The sequence below is a fragment of the Passer montanus genome, unplaced genomic scaffold (assembly GCF_014805655.1).
Source record: "Passer montanus isolate IOZ18808 unplaced genomic scaffold, ASM1480565v1 scaffold62, whole genome shotgun sequence".
NCBI lineage: Eukaryota > Metazoa > Chordata > Aves > Passeriformes > Passeridae > Passer > Passer montanus.
This window is the reverse complement of record NW_024371260.1, coordinates 3,815,397-3,838,009: the sequence shown is the minus strand read 5'-3', so window position 1 is coordinate 3,838,009 and position 22,613 is coordinate 3,815,397. Positions and strand designations below refer to the sequence as shown.

The window sequence follows — 22,613 nt, the reverse complement described above, 5'->3', positions numbered from 1 at the left end:
CCCTGCCAGAACTTCTCTCGATCAGCAACCCAGGCACATCCCCCAGCAGTTTGGGAAATGCATCCCTTCTATAAATGACAACAGATTATTTAAGCAACAACTGAAGCACTCTGACTGCTTTTTAGTTTGCTTGCATTAACGTCAGTCTCCTCATATATCTAGGGAACGAATCCGGGATTTTCTTTAAAATGGTGGAGAGTGGTACAAAAATAGAAGCCTGCTTGTCTAAAATAAAGTTATGTGTTTGAAAGGGTTGGAAATTGTTTTTTAATCACAGGCGTCTTTCTTCTGGAATATAGTCTGCCGTCTATACATTCTGCTCTTCCACCCAATTTCTCAGGAAAATGCAGCAAGTGTGTTAATAAATAATTTATAAAAACATTACAAAAGATAAAGCACTCCTGCTAAAACACTTCCAGCCTTTGACACACCAGTTCATTTGTAATCCTCTTTGCCTCCCCTTCACTGGAACATCAGCAGAGGGTTCGTGCTGCTGCTCTCACAGCCCCACCTCACCCACCCTGCAGAGTCTCTGGTTCATAGGGATCCAGCAGATACAGGCACAGTCCAGCCCAAGCCACAGCTCTACTGTAGATTTCTGTCATGGAAAATGCTTCTCATGGAAGCAACATCCTGATTTATTTTTGCCATCTCGTGTGAGAGGATGGCTGCAAAAGCAGGTGGATGTCCCAACAAACAGAGCCCCAGGGTTTGTCCTTCCTCCAGCAGCACACAAGCTGTGCTCTCTGTGATGCTCCACAGGGTGGTTGGGAGCATGATGCTCAGGACCCTTTGCTTTTCTTACATAGTTTCCCTGAAATTCACTTTCAGGAGTCAGTATGTTAGGCACGTGACAAAAAAAAAAAAAAAAAAAAAAGGAAAATCAAAACAATGAAACTGGACAATTATTACAGAAGAATTCACATAACCCTTGGAATTTCAGTTGGACTGAGCAATAATTTTTGCACAGCTCCACCAATTCCATGAGTATTTCAGATCTTTAATGAACCCTGAAAAACATGATGGGAAATCCTGAGGCATGGCTGTTGCAGTGACTGTGCAGGGACACAGCAACGAGCACGGTGCCTTCAGAAGAGCTGGTGAGAAGATGAAAGGAGAGAAAGGAGAGAGCATCCTTCAGAGAGATCAAGCCAAAGGCACGTTAAGGAAGCACGAGAAGGGTACCCACAACTTCCTCATCCTCTGAAAATGCTTGTGCATCGTGAAGCCAAGTGATAACACAAGAGGACTGACTGCTGCATCCTGCCAACGTCTGGTACCAAAAGCACCTCTGTGCTGCAGCTCAGAGCTAAATCAACACAGAGGGCCATTCTGCTCTCCTGGAACTGCTGTCTGGTCTCCCCACACACAGCCTCCTCTCCAGCACAGCTCCACATGCACACAGGGCACTGGGAGCAGGAGCCACAAGTCTGCTCTGTGAGCACCCACCTGTAACCCGACCATGCCTGGGATGTGCAGCCACACTGGAGGTGCTTCAGTACCACAGACCACGCTCTGCTGTACTTCTACACCACTTAATTTCATCTCACAGGCTAAAACACGCTTTGGGAACAGGTGCCAGCACAGCAGCAACAGTTTATAATCCCATTAGGAAAAAGGTTCCTTGTGCTGAGGCCTTGCTCACATCCCACCCCCCAACACACAGGACCCAGCCCAGTGCCCACGTGCAGCACAGCATTCTCTGTGCTTTATTGCCCAGCCACTTTTATTTCACCCAAATGAAAAATAAAAACCCATTACTAAGCAAAAGTCTTGAGAAATTTTATGAGATTGTAATGCTTCCAATTTATGTTGAAAAAGCCCCAAATCCTCAAGCTGTCTGTCGCTGCTCCAGCCAGGGAGGCAGGAGATGCTGCTGACACAGCACAGCACAAGTGATCAGAGAGGGAAATGCTGCTCTGACGGGGTGCTATCAAAAATAAATGGGAAGGGCTTCCTCTTGTTTAGGGCATAATGGAAAAACATAGCAAAAAAATATAGAACAAACATTAAATTTATGCAGGACAGTGACAGATGTCATGTAGAACATTTTAAATGAGTTTTAGGTCTTGATATTTTCTGCCCACAGCTTTCAGACAAGATGTATTTTAGGAAGGGAACACACTCAGGGGGCATCAAGCATCAGTGCAGACACTCATAGTAACAAACTGCTGAATATTCAAGTGTATCAGAAGGAAGAATTCAGGAAAGAACAGAGAGAATATTGCAAAAGCCTCTGACATTCAATCAGTGCTTACAAATACTCTGCAAGGCACAGCTGGTGCACACAGAAGCACAGGAGCAGTAATTAAAGACCACTACCCAATTGCTGCCCACCACCAGTGCCCCCTCAGCATCTCCCACTTGCTCCTTCTGTGGCAGACATCCTGCCTGGATATTACACCTGGCATGACTGCTGATGTCCCTGCCTTTCTCCTGCCATTTCCTACCCTACAGAAAAGTGTTCCATGACTTCCATGGCTGCTGGGAGCATCGTGTGAGTGTGTGAGCAATAAAGATGAAATGCAGTTTTCCCCCAGGCTCCCAGAGAACTGGATTATCACATTTCAGCAATTACTGCAAACACTGGATTTACAACAGGGCTCTGTGGAGCTCTGGTGTGTCCCTGTGCCTGCCTAGCTCAGCCTGCATCCCACTCTGCTTCCTTGGCTCACCTGCCAGAACAGTGCCACTGACACTCTTCTGCACCAATTCTGAATTATTCAGTGAGCACTTAACTCATGTGCAATGTGAAACAGCCCTCTCCATCTCTCTTGTTATCTTCATTTGTTCGACTGGCCAAGAGGTCTACATTTACAAGTTTTTAGCATGATCCTATAGCACAGTTTGTGTACTTCTTAATTAAGAAAAAGGGCCACACTTTTAAAATATGCATTCCCTCCCATCCCCATAGCACCTGAACAGCAGCACTAAAGGAGATTTCAGGATCTGCTACAGGTGGAACACGATGAGCATCTCACAGCTCAGCATCTGCAGCTGTGCAGCACAGGATGGGGAGTGAGCAAGGGGCCCATCACAGTCCACGGGTGAAGGCAAAGCCTGCCTCTGGAACCCTGGCAAGCAGCAGCCTGCCCAGAAGCCTGGCAGCCAGATTAATTTTCAGTTCCTGGGGTGCCAATTTCCAGCGCACAGAAGGGAATGCTGCGTCTCCCTGCTCAGCTGTGCCAATGTTTGAAAATCATCCACATCTGAGAACCCACATTTTCCCTCCATTAGTCAGTACAAGTACAAACAGGGGGTTTTCCTCTTCTTTTTCCATTGACACAAAATGGTAGCAGGCTGAAGGTCTGACCTGGGCAGCCTGAGTCCTGCTGGTGACAAACCAACGCTCTCAGAGTCACAGCTGTGCCACAGCCTCTGCAGGAGGCTGGGACCTGCCACCACCCCCAGCTCAGAAAAGGTTTCAGCAACTCTGCTCCACACTCAGTGAACTGTGGACAGCCAGGGCTCTGCATCTTCTCAGAAGCAAACAGATAAAACAATAAAAACTGAAGTTCTACTGAGGTGCCTTCCCCAGCCACCTCTGAAGAGGCCACCCGTGTCCTCACCCCCATCTTCTCTGCCTGTGTCCCTCAGCATGACCTCATATTTCTAGAGATCAGAAAATCAAAAGAAAAATATGAGAAGTAAATGTAGGAAACCACACCTTGGGCATGCTTTCTTCATTCAGGCCCAAGAGTGAGTGGCAAAGAGAGCATCCACGCAAGAGACTGCCAGTGCCCAGGTCGGGACCGTGTCCAGCAGGAACGTGTCAATGCTGGCTTGGAAATTACAGCACCTATTACAAATACTAAAGGTCTTTGGGGTAAGGCAGCACTTAAAATCTGTTATCAAGAAAGCTTGAAATGCCACAGAAACAGGAAACTCCTTCAGAAGAGAGAGGAGGTGGCGGCCCCATGCAGCAGACCCCAGCCACAGCTGCCAGCACCACGGTGTCTGCCAACAGCCTAAGAACTTCCAGCAGAGACCCAGAAAACTGAATCATGTAGTTCCAGATGATTGGTTCTCATTTCTCATCCCTCTGACCAGTCTGCAGGGAGCAGGCACATCATGTCAATCATAAATGACAACACAAAGTTGTTTAAGTAAGAAATTGGACATCACCACATAATTAATGGTTACGGCGCCGTGTAAACGCATGAGAAAGGCTCTGAGTCCCTGTGGCTGGTTTGAGTCCTGGCCTTTACGCTGAAAATGTGAGGCAGAAAAGATCAAGAACATTTGTGTGGGGATTTTTAATCAATATCTAACCTACAATAGGATTTGGAGGAAGATCATCCCATAAAACAGACGGCATCGCAGACTAATTGTATTTACTCTCCATTGACCAGACACTGCACAGAGAGGAAGGTGCTGAATGTCTCCCCAAAAAAAGGAAAGTCACCCATGTGCCTCAGTGAACTATAAAGCTGAACATATTACACATTGCCCTGGCTATACCTATTTTTGAATACCAAACTCATTTACCAGTGCTGTTGAAGCGAAAGCATCTGAAGGAGATGCACAAAAAACACCTTCTGTCTCTCTGGTGTCGCTGCTCCTGAATTCACCATGGAGCTGAACACAAGCACTGTGCAGAGATGGGGAAGTGTCATCTATTCTTGGCCAGCTCCTTCCTGCTGGCTGCGTAACCTTGAGCGCATGACTGAAGGATGCCCGTTTGTGCCTGGAGATGCTGCCATGAATCACAGACCCCTCTTCCTCCCACAGCGAAGGCACAGCATGTCCTTGTTGAGGAATACCAGTCTACCACAGCCACAGTGAGATGTCCTGCAGCACATTTTATAAATAGGCTTCTAAGGAATGTACTTCCCATCCTCTTGACAAAAAGTGATTACCAGAGCAAAGAAAATGACTAAACATTGATGCACACCCTGTGAACGTGAAGAGGCAGACCCTGGGGAACAGTCAGAGATCCTCCAGTGCTGCAGTGCAACCCATCAGGGAGATGCTGGCTAAGTGCCACAGCAGCCAGGGCCAGCAGCACTTCCAGGGAGCACATCACAACGAGAAAAAGCAACACAAAGCTGAAAAACCAAGAGAAGAGAGCTGACCTATGGGGCCAGGAGCTCTCGAGGAGCACAAGCACAGCCTGGGCAGCCCTGAGAGAACAGGATGGATGCAGTCACGCTGTGTTCTCAGAGGAGCCACAATTCTCCTCTGCGAGGTGCAGAGCTGCTCCCACCACTGCAGCCAAGCATCTCCTCTTTCCTTGCACACAGCATTTTTACCCACAGATGCAAACGGAGCTGAGAATACACAGATACCACAGAGGAGGGTGACATCTGGTGCGTGTTTCCTTTCATTATGTCCATGGTGTGGGCACCATCCTCTGTGGGTTGTGAGGGGTCTGTCCTGCCCCAGTGACAGCAGCAGTGCCTTCTTTTTTAATGTGGAAGTGCAATTGCAAAACCAAGGAGAAACAGGAATTATTTTCCATGTGCTTCTAGAAACAGATGTCACTTTCCTCAGATTTGTTTGTTTTCAGGACCATGGGAGTTTAATCTTTAAAACAATATTTTTACAGTATGTGTCAAGTGCAATTTCATAATGAAAGAAAACAAATTACTTCCACTTTGTACACCATGGTAACCAGTCAAGAATGTGAACAGCTCCTCAAAGGTGGGGTCAGCAAACACCCCCTGGGCAAACTCCCACATGAGATCTATTGCACACTGCCACAGCCCCAGGGGAGCTGCCCAAACCCTGTGTAAATAAGAGGAAAATTTGGCTTGACTCCTCCTGGGACTTTGCTGTTCCCACAACAGCCAGAAGAAAAATCATTGAGTGACTTCAAATACTCCCTGGAGACCAAATATCTCACTGGAGGAAAGCAGATCCACTGCAGGGCCAGCTCCAAGGTTCACCCCAAACTCAAACACAGCCCCAGGGTTCTCTCAAAGTCAAGCACAGCCCAGGGCTGATACCTCTCCCACACCATGGTATGCCCAAGCAGCATTCACTCCTCTGGCTCCTGCCTTGCTTCAGCATGGAACAACACAACCAGAAACCTCCAGAAAGTCTCACTTGAGCCAACTCCATGTTTAGAGAACATATGAGCTGGCACCAGCTCCATATTGCTAGAGAACATTTACAATCCCTCCAAACAGAGACAAACAACCAAGAAGACCCATTTCCCTTTCAGCCAAACAAAATCCCCCAGGCAGTAAAGCACAGGATGCTGACCCCCCCTGGCAGCAGCTTGACCCCAGAGAGAGAACTCGTTGTCATCCTACCTGCAGAAGCCAGTAGCACCTTCTGTGAAACGTGGGGATGATGGAGGAATGGACATAGCAGCCATACAGGCACTGGGGACACAAAAAGAGAGAAAGCAGAGTCAGGTTAGTGGAGGAACCATCCCAAGAGGCCGTGCTGGGGACAGGGCTGCTGTGTGACCCACCAATGGAGGACACTGTTCTGCCCTTGGCCTGGGGCTGGTGATGCACAGACAGCACTGTGGCACCCTGGTTTAACACTGTAAGCTTTGCTACAGGTCACAGAAGCCCATCCCTAACAGTCCCTGCTGTGCTACCCCTGCCCAAGGGTGCCCACCCTGGAGTGGCCAGAGCCAGCAGGGGCTCATGACACAGACAGGGCTGGTCTGGGGGCTGCCTTTGAATCTTTGCTCCATCGTATTTTTATTTCTTGGCAAATACGACACGTTCATCTTTTTTTCCATGGTTTATCTCCTGGGTATTTCAACTGAAAATGTTGTGTTTGTAAACTGAAAAAAGTGCTGTCAGATATTTTAGACAGCAAAATGCCAAAATATAGTTTGTTTCTTCTTTTTTTTTTTTTTTTTTTTTTTTTTTTGCGGTTTTTGTGGGTTTTTTAATGAATTCTGCTTCTCTGATTAACTGAAACCAGCAAAGCCGAGGAATTCTTTCTGCAGGAAAAAAACCCCACATTTCCAGCATGTTAGAACTTTTAGGTTGGAAACCAAGCCCAGTGCCAACCCAAACCCACAGAGCTGGTTTTAATTGCAAGGATCCCGAGCACAGAGTGGTGCCTGTGCTGCTGGACATGTGCACTCAGTGAGCACATGGGAGGCTGCAGCAGCTCCCCCTCCCCAGGATCACTGCTCACAAGGTCAGCCTGAATTAAACAGGATTTAAGGACTGGCTGCTATCACCGAGTTATTTTTAAAACACAAATGACAAAGATTAATAATGTTTTTAAAATGTGTCAAGGGTACATTCTACACACGGAAAAAACAGAGGAGGAAAAAAGCCCTGCAGAAAATAATCCAAAGAAAAGCTTAACATTTAAATCCCTCCTGAGGGCTGGGGAACAGCTGCCCTGACAGTGACTCCTGCACATGGCACTGGGGGCTGCATGGAAAGCTCTGCAGTGCTCATTGTGCTGACTCAGAGCTGCTCCCCCCGCCCCAGAGAGCAGCCGGGGGGTGCAGCATCTCCCAGCCCAACCTGCTTCCTTCCCAGTGAGGATGGGAAAGCTGCTCTGGAGCAGCCCTCACAGCAGCCAGGACCACCTTGTGAGATGTTCATCAATCTATTCCAGCACCCCCTGATTTTCTTCCCAGCCCAGTTTGCTGTGGAGTCGATCGAAACTCTGCCCTGATTAAAACAAAAGGCAAGGCTGGGCTCTGTGCAGCTCGTGGTGCACAGCAGGCAGGAGCACTGCCCTCCCTCTCCAGAGCTGGCTCACAGATAATGCTAGAGCTGTCAATAATGAATCACACAAAAGCCTCCCACCTTCATGAAACTGGTTCTCAACATTCCAGCAAACCATTAAAAAAATCCTAACAGCTCACAGAGTTCAAAAAAGCACACAGAACACAGAAGGGATTTCTTAAATTGTTTTTTGTATTTTTTTATTTTTTTTTCCCATGGCAGCAGGAAATGGGAATCTGATTCTGGATGGATGTTTTGAGGCTGGATGCCCTAACCTGGGCACACACTGAGCAAGCTGCTGGCCTTGGAGAGACAGCAGGGACTGTCCCCACAGGCACAGAGAGGTACCACAGCAGCACAGAAACACTGCAGGGGTGAAACAGACCCTGGGAGCCAAGCACGCAGAGTGCAGCCAAAATGAGTGATGGCAGCAATAAAAACGACATTAATTTTTGGGTAAAAATGCGTAAGGAGAAGTTGAGGATATAAATAGCAACCTAGGAAATCTGTGTGTCATTGTTTTGGAGGATTTTCAAGATTAATGGGTTAAGCTCTGTGGGTGACACAAAATCTGCAGCTCAGTGGGGGTTGTGGGGAGGTGGGTGTAGGATATTCCTACACTTGGATCTGCTGACCCTGACTTTGGACCTGGGATGGCCCAGGGCTGCTGAGCAACCAGCCAGCTCCACACCCCTCTGCAACTAATGAGGAGAGTGGAATTACCACCCTGCCTGGCCAGAGCAGACACACAAACGGGGCAGAAGTAATAACCTTTAGCTAAAACAGTCTTTAAAATGAATTCTTGCTCAAAACAGGCAAAGGGGGGTTTCATTAGCTGTGTTTTCTTTTATTTTTTTTATTATTTTTTAGTGGGTAGGTAAAAGCTGCAGAGGCCTGTGTGTCTGTGGAGATGTTAATGCCAGGCTGGGCACCCAGCCAATGCATTAAGTGAAATCGAATTCCAGAAACCAGCTTTAATCAGCAGATTTTTAAGGTTAGAACGACTCTCTCCTCTGCAAGGCTTGCCAAGGTTAATTCTGTCCTGAGCAGGCTGAATTAATGGGCTGGACAGAGGAGAACATTTTTTTTTCATGATTCTCTTTTAAGTTTACAAAATCTCCAGGAGAAGAGAAAAGGCATTTGGAGCAGTCTGAGGAGGAAGGCCACCTCAGCAGTGGAGAACACGGCAGGGGCTGGCATCAGCCTGGCGCCAGGGCAGCCCTGAGCAGCACCAGCCAAGGGATGCTGTGACCTGCTGGGTGCCCACGGTGGTGCCCTGTGGTCCCATCACCCCTCAGGGAGCGTGTCCTTGTCCCTGGAGATGGCCCTGTGTGTGTGGCCGTGGGTGTCCTGAGCACACACCGTGTCCTGCCAGCGTGGGGATCCCTGGGATGAGACCCCCACACCTGCCCCAGGTGCTACAGGCACCTTCTGAGCAGCCCCACAGGCACAGCTCTGCTGCTGCTCATCCCTTTACAATTCCAGGGGTAATTAAAGAGGAAAAGCCTTCTCTGGGTAGCAGGGGAGAGCGAGCAATTACAGCTGCCCGCCCTGCCATTTGTATGCAGTGCACACTTGGCATTACCAAACTTCTGAAAACTGCAGGAAGGAGGGGGGGAATATAAAATCAAATTATTAGTGGATTTTTTTTTATCCTGAGCTCCTTAAAGTGATTGTGGCTTATTTAAAAATAATACAATAATGCTGAGGTGTTCTTTCTTAACAAGCATACCTTGGGAATGGAAATAAGAAAGCAGGAGAATCAAAAATTCAAGATAGGGTTGGACAGGCTTTGAAATTCTTCTCCCTGGTGAGTTACACTAGTGGATATTTTAAAAACCCTAAAAACCACCTAGATTTTGTTCAGATTTTCACACTGAATTCCCAATTCCCTTAATAAGAAGCTAAATCAATCTTTAGAGAACAAATCACGTAAGACCTATGGCTGTACATTATTAAAATATACTTGAGTAATTTTCTGGTGGTGAGGCTTCAGCTTTCAACACCCCAGCAGCCTTTGGACACCAGGAGCAGGATCTGTGCAGGTGACTGGGGAAAAGGACCGTGCCCTCTGCTCCTGGCTCCGTGGTGGGATTGGGCAACACGTGCTCAGCCCAGCAGCTGATCAGCTCCCTGGTACATGCCCGTGCTGCTGGGATCTCCCTCTGTAATTACTGACCATTCCAGAGCTTCCTCACCAATTTCCATCAGGGAGCAGCACACTGCTGCCATGGATCAAACCTCCAGGGAAAGCCAAGAGAGGCGTGGGCTTCGTTCCTGTCATCACCCTGAGCACGGGTACAGGCCTCCTGAAGCATCTGAGCCCAGCCACACTCTGCTCTCACCCTTGCCTGCTGTACCAGCACACACTGCAGAGGAGCAGCAGCCCTGCAGCAGCACATGTGGATTCACAGGCATGGAGGGGAAACTGGAAAAGCTGCCTGGGAAGTGCTCAGATGAGCATCCTTCAATGCAGTAACCTGTGTTTTGGTGATAGAGTCAAAATGCAACAACAAACCCCACTCTCCCATCTTTACCATGATATATAGAATTATTCTGTGATTTTATCACAGAATCTCCACAATCTGTTCTTACAGGTTCTGCCATTCTTTTCACCAGCATTTCCATATCCCAGAAGAGGCACCATCCAATCTTCCTGAAACCAATTCCTCTGGATTTCATACAAATCATTACCAGAGGAATTTCTCAACTATTTGTAGTGATACATTTGTTTTACATGTAGAAGCAATTGTCCATACGTGGTTTCTGTAACCAGCACCCACAAAAATCTCTGCTGACCCTTTGAAAGGGCAGAGCCCAGCTAGAAAAGCCAGGCCATCGCCCTGATTTTTTAAGATTTTCTAAACCTTCTGATATTTGCATTCTAGTAGCAAACTTTCTCACATGCTTTCTGTAAACAACTTATTGTTTTGCATTCTTTTATGGAAGAAGAGAAATTTGATGGACTGTTGGTTTGTCCAGTGTCATTGGAGAGATGGCACTTTCACCCTCCAAACCACTGTCACCTTTGGAAATCTATAAACGTTGGAGTCAGAAAATAAGTTTCCCTTGAGAACAGCAGCTTGTTCGTGTTGTGTTGTTTTGTGTCCTATAGCGACACAAGGCAGCTGAAAACTGGGTTTCTTGGCCACTGAATTAGCAAACATTGGGGAAATCCCTCAAATTTGGGTGTGTGTGTGTGACCTCTGAAGTGAGCACCTTGTGAGGTTGGGGTACCCTGCAACAGATGATCTTTCCCTCAGCGAAGGAAGGGGATGCTGAAGGGATGCTGAAGCCACAGCCGCACTTGAAATCCATTTCAAGCTCAGCTGAGGCTCCCCCTGTGAGCTGCAGGAGCCGGGAGGCAGCAGCAGCTCCTGCCCACCCCATGAATCAGGATTCAGCCAGAGGAGCCAAGTCGCTGCCAGCTCCAGCGCCATCCATCCCCTTGTCCTGCCAGGCAGGAGTGACAGGGGCTGTGACAATCCTGGCAGGGCACAGCCACGCTGAGCAGACAGGGAGCTGTGGGAAATGCGTGTTTTATGATTGGCTTTGCAAATATTAAAATGAATATTATATGGGTTATGTGACAAAGTTTTGCTGTATTCCTTTTCTTAAGTAGTGTGTTAAATATAGTTTGAGGTTATAACATAATATTAAAATAGAAACTGTGCTATGTAAGGTACTTTTTTTCAAGAGAAGACTCGCACCGAGATAGCAGCCACAGGACACCTGAATCTTTCAGAGAAAAAGAATTTATTGCTACATTATCAGAAGAAACTAATTTCTTCCTGCCTCACTCAGCCCTGTCAGGATTAAGAGGAAGAAGCTGACACTGACCAGACAGAATCCTTTTGAATAGAATTTATGCATCATGGATGAGCTGTATGAATATGCAACAGGCTATTGCTTTTAAGGGTTAATCCTCTGTTAACGTGGGTCCTTTTTCGGGCTTATTTTGCCCAAAAAAAGGTACCTGGACTGTCCATAACTCTGTTTTTATTGTCTCGTATTGTCCTAATCCAAATTGTCCACATTTTTATTACTCTAATTATATAACCATTTTTATAACCATTTTATTACTATTAAACTTTAAAAATTTTAAAAACAAGTGATTGGCATCTTTCACAGGATGACAGGAGATTCTCAACATTCCCCCGTGCAGATTGGCCCCAGTTCAGCTTTTTAAAGCAGTAAACAGGGAGGGGAAACCACGTCTGAACCCTGGGGAATCCCCAGGGCCAGAAGGCTGCCGCCAGAGCTCTTATTTTGACTTAAGGAGTGTCATAATATAGGAATGCATCCAAAATTTCCCATTACTGCTGCAAATCAAAACCAAAACGCTGCTAAGCGTGTTTTCTCACTCATCATCTTGGAGAAACACAGATATTAGACAGGTTTGGATTTTCCTCTGACGTTCATAAATAGTAACTTTGATTCAGCAAAGCGCAAAACCACGTGCTCAGATCTCAGCCCGGGCTCAGACACGCTGCTGGCAAGGTTCGCCTTTTATCCATGTCAACAGAACTTAAGCAACTGCTTACAGTTTGCCAGGTTGGGCAAGGAGTGCCTGGTACTGACAGCAGATCCCAAAAACATTCTTAACATTTCTAGGTAGCTGCAAAACCCAGAGAGCCTGACCCTTCACTTTTCAGCTGTGGCATCACAGCACAGCTCTGCAGCCCTGGGCACTGCCTGCTGTGCAGGGCTCAGCCTGGTGCAGGCATTTCGGGTTTAATGCTGTCAGTTCTTCTCCTGACACATTTCAAACTCCCCCCTCAATGCCCTCAATGCCACTGGCAGCAATACCCAGGTAACAAGTTCTTAGACTTGAGCCCAGGGCTCTCCTGATCAAGGGAGGAGAGGTTACACAGCCAGTGCATTGCAGGACCTTGTCACTTCTGGTGGCTTTTGTTAACAAATATTGTTCTGTTTACCTCAGGACTCGTTAGAAAGCAATTTTTGAAATGTTCAATATTTAATGAAAGATTTAAATGTTTAATGGGTTCTTTTTCAAGCCCTGTTTTCCCTTTGTGGGGTTCTGAAGTCTCTGCAAGGATTGCAAGGTTTTAAGTTTCTCACTGTTAGAAATGAATCCTCTAATGACATTGGCTTAACAACAGAAATCAGTGTACATGGGGACTGATGCTTCCACAGGCAGCAACACCCATTGCCTGGCCCACTGCAGGATCATTGGTATGCAGCCCCACACCCCCACTGCAGTGCCTGCCTCTTCAGAAATGCATATTTCTTTATTAATACAGGGATACTTTAATCTTAGCCTAATTTTACCTTTAGGGAAGCTCTATCCCAAGGCTGCCAGGAGCTTAGACCCTCCAGATGCAGTGGTGTGATTTGTATTCAAAGCAGCAGGTCTATCTGTCAACATGTTTGTCTCCCTTCTCTGCCAGCTCTTATTTATAATCCCATTCAGATTAATGAATGACAGTAGTTCTCATCACAAGAAATTTGATTAATCAATTTAAGTGCTTAATCACCCTGGCCTGGGTGAAAAGCATACTGGAGGGATGCTGCCTGGATAGGGGCAAAGTTGTGAGATGTAGGAGGAAAACCTCATCACTTTCCCTCACGAGCAGCCCGAGCCAGGAATGTGCACTGGATCCTGGATGGGATTATGAGCTTTCCAAGAGCTCAACATTTTCTCAGGGCCAGCAGTCATGGCCAATTAGTAATGAAATATCCACCTCCTCATCTGACACAAAAGGCTTCCTACTACTCACCTCACTCCCTGCTACCCATGTTGCTCAAACTGAACCCAAAAACTGTCAGATATAAAAGCCCTTGCAGGGTGATGATGAGGATGACACACCTTGGGCATCCTGCAGCATCCCACTCCCCATTAGTCCTGCCCATTGCTTTCCTGTACCCCAAAGACTCTCACAGCCTGGCTGTGTCACCAGCCTGAATACTCCAGAATAATCTCCAGGGTTTTCTGGAAACCTGGGAGGTGTTTCAGGTGAGGGGTAGGAGCCAGGCTGAGCAGAAATCACTGATTTGTAGGACAGAGGCCACACGGTGTGACACTACCTGTAGCTGCTCTTGCAGATTCTGTGAATGACATGATAACCCCAAAAAACCCCTGTGACACAGCTCCAAACAGGCTGTGCTCAACCAGGCATGAAGGATATGGGAATTCTCACTGGGAAGGATTCCCACATTCACCTCCACTACCTAAACTCAAAGGGATTGGGAGGCAGGTGACCTGTTTGGAGCTGGGTACAAACAGGGCAGCACAAGCTCTGTGGACAGACCATCTGATGGCACCTGTGTGCAAGGGACCACTGAGAGCAGGTATCTGATGGCACCTGTGTGCAAGGGACCACTGAGAGCAGGTATCTGATGGCACCTGTGTGCAAGGGATCACTGAGAGCAGGTATCTGATGGCACCTGTGTGCAAGGGATCACTGAGAGCAGGTATCTGATGGGAAGATCTGATGGCACCTGTGTGCAAAAGAGATCTCTGAGCAGATATCTGATGGCACCTGTGTGCAGGGGATCACTGAGAGCAGGTATCTGATGGCACCTGTGTGCAAGAGATCACTGAGAGCAGGTATCTGATGGCACCTGTGTGCAGGGGATCACTGAGAGCAGATCAGAGACAAGAAAGTTTCACAGATATGTATGCTTGGCAGAAAGATTTTTGAATGTAGAACCTGAGAATGAAATAGAGATGGAAGTAAGTTTTAATATAGAAGAAAAGAATTGCTGAGCCAGTCTTAGTGGATAACCAAGGAGGGAAAGGATGTGTTCGTTAGAAGGGGTTTTATGGCTTAGAGCAAAGGATAAACCCACCTCAAACAAGAAGATGTTTGTACCAAGGAGAAAGATAGCACAGGCAAACAAGTCTGCCAATGCTGCAAGTAGAAAAAAGGTCTCAGAATTTTCCACTGCAAGAAAACTGAAAAACAACTTCTAGCTTAAACTGTAATGTACTAACTTTTAGTGATTGGAGAATAGTAACATGAACATGGTAATTTTAGTAGTTATGATAGGCTATAGGTAAAAGTTAAGGTATAGATTGGTTCTTATGTATTAAGATGCTCAGCAAAGAAAAGTATATAATGCACTGTAACCAAAATTAAAGGGTCTCCAGGCCTGCCTGCAGCTGCAGCTGACAGCTGTAGGCACAGGCTCTGTCACCCACGACCCTGGACTGCTGTAACATCTTGCATGTAATAAACTGCATTTTGAAGAGCTGCCTGGAGTCCCACATCTCTCATTCAGGCTCTTATTCTGGGTGACACATGCTCCACATGACAGCCAGGCTCCCATGCTTTCAGGTAAGGGAAGAGCATTCCCAACATCCCTCATGTGAGTGAGCAATTATTAGGAGGAAAAGTGGTGTGAGAGACTGCTCTGACTGCACAGACTGTGTTCCAAACCAACACTGCCCAGGTGGTTCTCCAGTGGATACAAACCCCACAGGACAGGCATTACCTGGGTCCTTATACACCCTCAACCCCCACAGTCTCCTCAGCCCCTGTGCAAGAGCTTCCTGACTGTCACCACACAGTGAGAACTGTGAGCTGGAAAATCGTGGAGCATATTAATGTCACACTGAAATATGACACAATACACAGAAGTATTTTATATTTATTCTCTTTTAGAAATGTTAGAAAGACAATATAATGAGAACGCTGCAAACAAGTCAAGCATTTTCCTCCTAATCTGGCAATAAAAATGTCAAAGAAATGCCTAAAATCCTAATAGGAGAACAAAAAAATAATGGGGTGGGCTATAACAAGGATTTAGCTGCAACCTTACTTGAAGGCTTTAATCATGTCTCCTACAACATCAATGGAAAATCAGATACAAAGCTACATGAACCATTAATGTCTGTGTTGGTGGCCTCAGCTGCTGGTGGGCTGAGACTGAAGAGATCAGGCAAGAGGCTAATGAAGACAGGCTGGGGTCAAAATACCTTTATATCTGGGGAAACTTTGCACAAAAGAAGGATTACAGAGCTGGTCTTGGTGGAAACTTGACTAAGGTAGCAAAGTCTGTGACAAGAGCAGCACCACAGCTCCAGCCCAGCTGGCTCCACTGTGGCCATCATGGGCACACTGCACCCAAGTGGGAAACCTGGTTATTATCTGTCTGATTCTCCTTTTTGGGAAAGAAAAAAGACCATCACAGCATGGGGGAATCAGACAAAATGTGACAGTACCCTGGGGAAATGCAGGCTGAGATGGTATTTTTGCAGACACACAATAGGAACAAGCCACATCTGGAACAATCCCAGGGCATGCAGGGCATGAGCAGATCATGTGAGGGACGTTTGTCTGACATGTTCACTGTCTGTCTGACACAGGCAAATAAGGACAAGTCTAAGAAATCCAACTTGTAGGAAATATATAAATATCTAAGAGAACTTTTGGGAGCTATTAATTATACATGCAGTTTTATCTTGGATTAATTTTGTGCTGGAATGGACAAGAAGCCTTCGCTGGGATCTTTTTTTGGCAGCCTGCCTTGGGCAAAACCAGCCTTGGAGCTATCTGCAGCCATCCCACACTGCAAAGGGCTCAGGCTCTGGGTCCTGTTCTCTTTACTCCACTTGCTTACAGTTAAGAGCAGTAGATGCTGCAGGGAGTGACTCAATGACCAAAACATGTCCATCCCTGGGTGGCACAGCTCCACTGCAGCTCTGCCCAGCCTGAGCAGAGAGCACTGGGCTGTGGAGGGGCTGAGTGCTCCAGACAGGGAGCTTCCAGTGGAAGCTGATATGGAAAGCTTCCCTTCCCATTTCAGGAAGCCATTTAAGGTTTTCAGTAGCTCCTGAATTCTGATAATTGAAGCCAAGTGCATAGAAAACTCAGAAGGACCTGACTTCCAAACCTCCTTCCAGAGAATCCCTTTATTAAAAAGCATTTACACAACCTAAACCAAATTATTATGTATGCCACTACTAAATCTTCCCATTCTGATTTAAAATCCCTACAGCCTCACTATTGCTCACAAGCAATGGCAGGAGCTACAGTAAGCAGGCATTTAAGAATGTCTTTCTGGACAAGCTGTTGTAGAAATACTAAGTTTATACAGCTTACAACTAACTTATCAATATTTCATTTCTGTCTCAAAAACCCAAACAGAAAAGCAGTAATTTCTCAAGACTAGGGCACCAAAATTTACTGAAGTTCACCAGCAATAAACAGCGGAGTGTTTCTGACATTCAATAAGCAGTGAAAAGGTCAACGTTTTACTTGCATTAATTTTTTATCAGAGAAGGGAAAGCTCATTTTCATGACAGATAATGAACATTGGAAGAGGTCTTCTATGGCAAGATACACAAAATGGGGGTGCTCTCCATATGAAGTGTCTGAACCTCAGAGTCCTTCCTGGTGCCAACCTGAGGTGACATTGTCACTGGGTTTACCTGAAGTGACTTTATCACTGGGACTTTGCCTTCTGAAGAGCCCTTCAGGGCTATTTAACAGTTATGTCACTTGAACAGCTGAGGGAGGAAAATGCAACACTAAATACAAAAGCAAATATCTCCCATATGCCCTGAGACATTCTGGAGGGTAGAAACAGAGATGACAAGCTAAGAGGAAATTTTCTTCTTGTAAAATAATGGTGATTTCTGTCACTGGCATTCAAAGTAGAGCTGTCCAAAGAGGATCTGTCTGCACATTCCCAACAAGTTATTTGCATTCTTTCAGGAGTGGGACAAGGAGGCAGTGGCATCATGGACCTTGGGTCTGGAGCATCCCACCCCTTCTTCCTTTTAGGTCTCTTCACCCAAAAGAGGGACAGAAGGGCTACAGGGCTGCCTTGCCAAGAGCTGTCCCTGCACTCCTCTGAATGGACTGTCCTCCAAGAAACACCTGGAGTCCTGCCAGGTACAGAACACCAGCCAGCACCTGGCCCTGAGACCCTCGAGTTCACTGTGCCAGGACCCTGTGCCTGCTCCTGCAGCTGCCCAGCTGCAACCACAGGGAAGGTGCAGCCCCTCGGGATGTCACTGCCACTTCTCCTGCACACAAACTGACCCAAAGGGATTGACTTTCACTGTAAATGATTTGTCACCAGCATCTAATAACAGACCTGGGGGGCTTTGCTGATTAATTAGATGCAAGGCTCCACACAAATTAATCTTAATGGGATCTCACACATTCCCCTCCAACCTTTTGTGCTCTTTAGCTAAGAAGCTGAAAATGCTCACAAAGGACATGAGTGGGATTGCAGGCTCTTTAGCAGGTCATGAGGGTTGAAAAGTCTCCCACAAACGCATCCCTGGAGGTCACCCAGGCCTCACTGGGTGGAGAGTGATGGTGGCAGCAGGGCAGTGCCTGCCTGGCTCCAGCACAGCCTCCTCCAGCTGCAGGGTCCCACCATCCCACAGCCTCTGGTGGCACTGCACAGAGAAGGGGACCTGGCAGTCACAGAGCATTGACAAATGAAAGTCAAGTGATTAGCTGGTATGTTCAACAGTTTTGCTTCTAAAGTGCTTTCTGCATATTTTCTCAATAAAAGCAAGACAGCGCTGATGAGCTATATGACAAAACAGAACACTGAATCATTTTTAGTACATCACCTCTTCTCATGCAGAGGGAATCTTCTGTCTTCCCCATCACAGCCAATTAGAGCATTCACAACATTTCTTCAAGGCTGACAGTGATTAGAAAAGATCATGAGACTTGTAAGAGACAATTCCATGCTGTATGTCGTTAGGTCTGTTCTCTCCATCCTGGTGTTTTACTGGCAATGCCAGAGCAGCATTTTGCTCAACCCAAACAATTTTTTCCTTGACTGAAAGTACAAAGTGCAGCTTTGCTGATGTCAACAGGAAAGATGGTTTTCCCTCAAAACAGCAGGAGTGTGTCTGGGGTGTGGAACAGTGGCTCTGAGCCCTGTCCCCTGCTCCTGTAGAAAACAGCATCCTGGAAATCCTCTGTCCTTCTGCTGAGAAGGACACAGCTGGCTCAGGAAAGAGAACTGCTGGAGAATGGTGCTGAGCAGAAACTGAATGTCATTTGAAAATGAAATGACTGACTATTTCAGCTCTTTTCAAGACTGAGATGGTGAAATGCCATCCCTTGAAAGGAGTCCCCTCTTACAAAACCTGGAAACTTTCCATACATGGAAAGTTGAAACACTTTCTAAAGTGTTCACTGGCTGAATCCAGCTCAAAAGGAGATCAGTGCTCTCATGGGTAACTCACAGTGTCCAGAGGCTTACAGTGCTGACAAATCACAAGAAGATTCACAGTGACACATGCCAATTTAAAGTGTTTGTTTCATTTTTGTAAGCAGTTTTCAGCATTTGAGAGAAAGGCGCAGACAGACACTCATGTGCTTGTTCACTGCCAAGAGAAAATGCTTTGCTGAGACTGAGCACTGGCTGCAGCACAAAACTGAACAGCAAGATTTTCTCTTATTACTGAAACCAACTTCAAGATTCAAGGAAAAGCAGAAGAAAACAGAAAATTCTAGGCTGCTTGCTTCCCAACCTCCCACTGACACCACAAAACTGTCATTAGAAATGAGTCCCACGGGCAGGCAGAAATCTGTTCCCTCGGCCACACAATCCATCATCTCTATCCAATACACTGCCTGTAGGTTTACAAATCACAAGGAATTTACCAAGTGGCTTTCATAAGGAAAAGTGGACAATAAATCATCATCACACCGAAGCCACTCATGTAACACACAGCTTCATTTCCATGCCAAATTTCATAATTGGTAGCCGTAAAAAACCACAAACCCTTCAAAACTTCCTTATCTGAGCAGTCTTCAAAAAGAATGATACAGTATTAAGGATGGACGTTGATTAAATTATTCACCTACTCCTTCTTCTCTAATTCCATGCTGAACCTGAAGGAGTAGGAACTCAGCCCTCACCAGAGCCAAGGCTGCACTTTGCCCCAAAGAGCTTTTGAAAACAACTGGTTTTACTTGAATTAAGCTCCAGGGTCTGAAGGACAGGGACAATCCCTCTGGAACTCCTGCCACTGCTGTGCAGTGGCTGCAGCACCTCCTCAAACTTTTGATAAATCCTCCTCTGAAATGGCAATTAACACCTTTTGCAGGTCACTCCACAAGATTAATTTTCCAAGCACAGATTAATGAAAACGCAGACAGAAGTGTTTAGAAAATATTTTCCCTATTAATCTTCATCAGCAGCAGATTACCAGCAGGGCGGATAATGAAGACATCGGCTCGTTAAGGTGAGAGCAGGCAGGGAGAAGGACAGGGCTGTTCTCCCAGGCACCGTAAGCAGCTCTGTCACCACCATGTCCCAGTACACTGCAAATTCCACAGAGAAACGACTCAGTTTATCCCAAAACACTGGCTGGGTCCTACCCATGTGTGAAGGGCAGCTCAGAGGAGGGAACTGCCCAAGAATTCAAATCATCACAAACCCCCACAGCCAACAGGTTCCAAGTTCCACAACAGGAGCACAGACAAACACATTTAAAAACCTTCAGTCTCTTCAAATCCACCAACAGCAAATTCTACTTCTGGTTGAAAGTTTACCCTTAGGACTGGGAGGCTCCTTTTTGACAGAACTTTTCTATGTCACACACAAGTCTCAAAGGGATGTTTAATTGAATTGGATAAAGAGTCTGAAACTTTCTGAAATACAAAGAAAATCCTGCAGAGGAAACCTGCCCCTGAAAGGAGTTCATGGTCACTGCAGAGCTCATGGATGATGGCTCTGTAAAGAGGATTGAGTGTGCCTACCTTCCTGAAGTTGGACTTTTTGACTCACAGAACCTCTGTATTTCCCCAAATTACCAGAGAATGTTTCATGTTTCTTTCTCTAACAACTGTGTCTCACGCAGTTTAAGCAAACAAGACTTTCTTTCCTCATTTTATTTTCTTTTCCAGCATTAACCCTCTTTTAAATTGAAAAATGCTATTCTGCCCTTATTTTCCCAAGCTCATTGCTGGCAATATTGCATTTTGATGCAGTCTAGCTTAGAGCCTGGTTTGGGTTTAAAAAGAGCAAGCGTGTGGGTTTAGGAACCTTGCCTCGGGTAAGGAAGCACGCTCCTGCCTGGCTCACTCCAGAATCAATCAAACCCGCACTTAATGGAAGGACAGGAAGGCAGTGGGAGGAGAAGCTGAAACCACATCCCGTCCTTTGTCAGCAGCACAAAGCTGCGCACTCCCTACCCTTCAAAACTCCTTGCAGGCGGGTGGGAGCCACTGCTGAGGCGCTGCGGGTGCTTCCTCCCGGCAGCTCACTCATCCTCCTCCTCCTCTGCCTTCGGACTGGCACCGAGGCTCGTGCCAGCTCCGAGCTGAAATAAACAGGACAGCTGAACGAAATGTGAGCAAAGGTGACCTTCAGACCTTGCTGGTGTTTAAATTCAGTGTGCGCCCTCACGAATTAGCCATTACCTGTTTAATATGAGGGATGCCGCTTCACCATGCCGGAGCAGGCTTTATGAAATGAAAATAGCGCGGCTTTCTGTCAAGGTTGGCTTGCAAGTTGGGTTTGTAATAAAAAGGTGTCTCTCTAATGACGTCAAGGAAAAGAGAGGGATGGACTCAGGCTAAGTCTGACCGTGACTGTCAAGCCACCAAGTCACCTCTCCCTTGCAGAGCAGGGGAACCCAGTGAGTATAAAGTTTAATGCTACCCTGTTTAACGATATTTTCACTTCAACCGAACTGTAAAATTAACTGAGAACTAACATTAAAAAAAGACTTTTATTTTATGCTGATCATTAAGTAAGGAGGTTTCACACTTGAGATCTGTTATATTAAAGGGGGCTGAAATTGCTTGTATCAATTACTTTATCCTAAGTGGACAGACTTCTTACGAAATATTGAAACTGTTTTGTGACTATAGAGGAAAAAGCAGCCAAATCCTGGGTGGGAGGGGATCTCTGGTCCCATGCAGCTGCCTGTGGGGCAGCACTCACCTCCCCATGTGTCAGGGGAGCTGCTACAGGCTCCAGGCTCAGCACATGGCATCGTCCCACGAGAGCTTTGGTGGACCAGAGACCTTATTTTCTGCCACTGAAACAATCTTCTTCAGGTTCTACTACCTACAGTAAATGAAGGTGCACCCCACAGAAGCCTGGTAACTTTGCTGTTTGACAGTAAATACAGCTGTGAGTGAGGTTTAAAAAATAACAAACTGAGGAGCTCAGAGGAACCATCCTCAGCACCACTGAAGGAGTGGACGTACACACAGAATGAAGGAAAAAACTGGTTAAGCAGAGGAGCAGAAGAGTACAAGCAACGGGGAAGATGCATAGCCTTAAGTGAGTTCTGCACCAAACTGGCAGTTCCAGCAAGCAAGAGTGAAACTAAAAACCTAAAAACTGATACACTCTTGTGATGATCTCACTGTGGCACCTCTGATACAGCTCTGTGTCACTACAGGTATGCAATTAATTACAGACCAGGTGTAATGCACTTTGCAAATGGAAAGTCTATTAATATGTGATTATTAGTTCTAGAAAAACATAATTATTAATTCCATTACTATTACCGCCAATGGCACAAACCCAGTTTGAAATGTAAAACTCCCCTCAGGTAACTTTAAGGCACACAAAAAATGATGCAAGGAAACAAAGTATTTGGAAGGTCCTCAGGCCACTAAAACTTTCCAAGCACAGTGCAACCCACCCAAAGATCTGTGCTTGCACAAGGCACAGGCAGCTTCAGGAAAGCCCTTTTTTCTGCAGGTTGTGTTTTGTTGTGATCATCCTCAACATCTTCTTTTCTTGTTACATACAGAAAGAGGCATTTTCACTTGCAGAAGGTGCTGACTTGGCAAGATCAGGCTTGCCAGTGAAGTATGGGTTATCCCCGTTTATACAACTGCTCAGTGTTTATTTAAACACGAGCCAGAGCTCAGCTGTGTGAGGGGGACGAGCACATGGCAGCGCCAGCCATCCAGCTCTGCTGCTGGCACCCACGAGCAGAACTGCTCTTTGTCATACACCCACAGCCAGGGAGGCTCCATGAAGCCAAGC

The 22,613-nt window shown here is 46.4% G+C and overlaps 1 protein-coding gene across 5 annotated transcripts in view; it reads right to left on the bottom strand.

The window, feature by feature from the left end:
* Positions 1–22,613, bottom strand: part of CAMTA1 (calmodulin binding transcription activator 1) — a 237,312-nt gene that overhangs the window by 102,704 nt on the left and 111,995 nt on the right. For all 5 annotated transcript variants that reach the window (XM_039727754.1, XM_039727758.1, XM_039727756.1 and 2 more), the window contains one exon: positions 6,258–6,329. In XM_039727754.1, the coding sequence (XP_039583688.1) occupies positions 6,258–6,329 (72 nt within the window). The remainder of the gene's footprint in view (positions 1–6,257; positions 6,330–22,613) is intronic.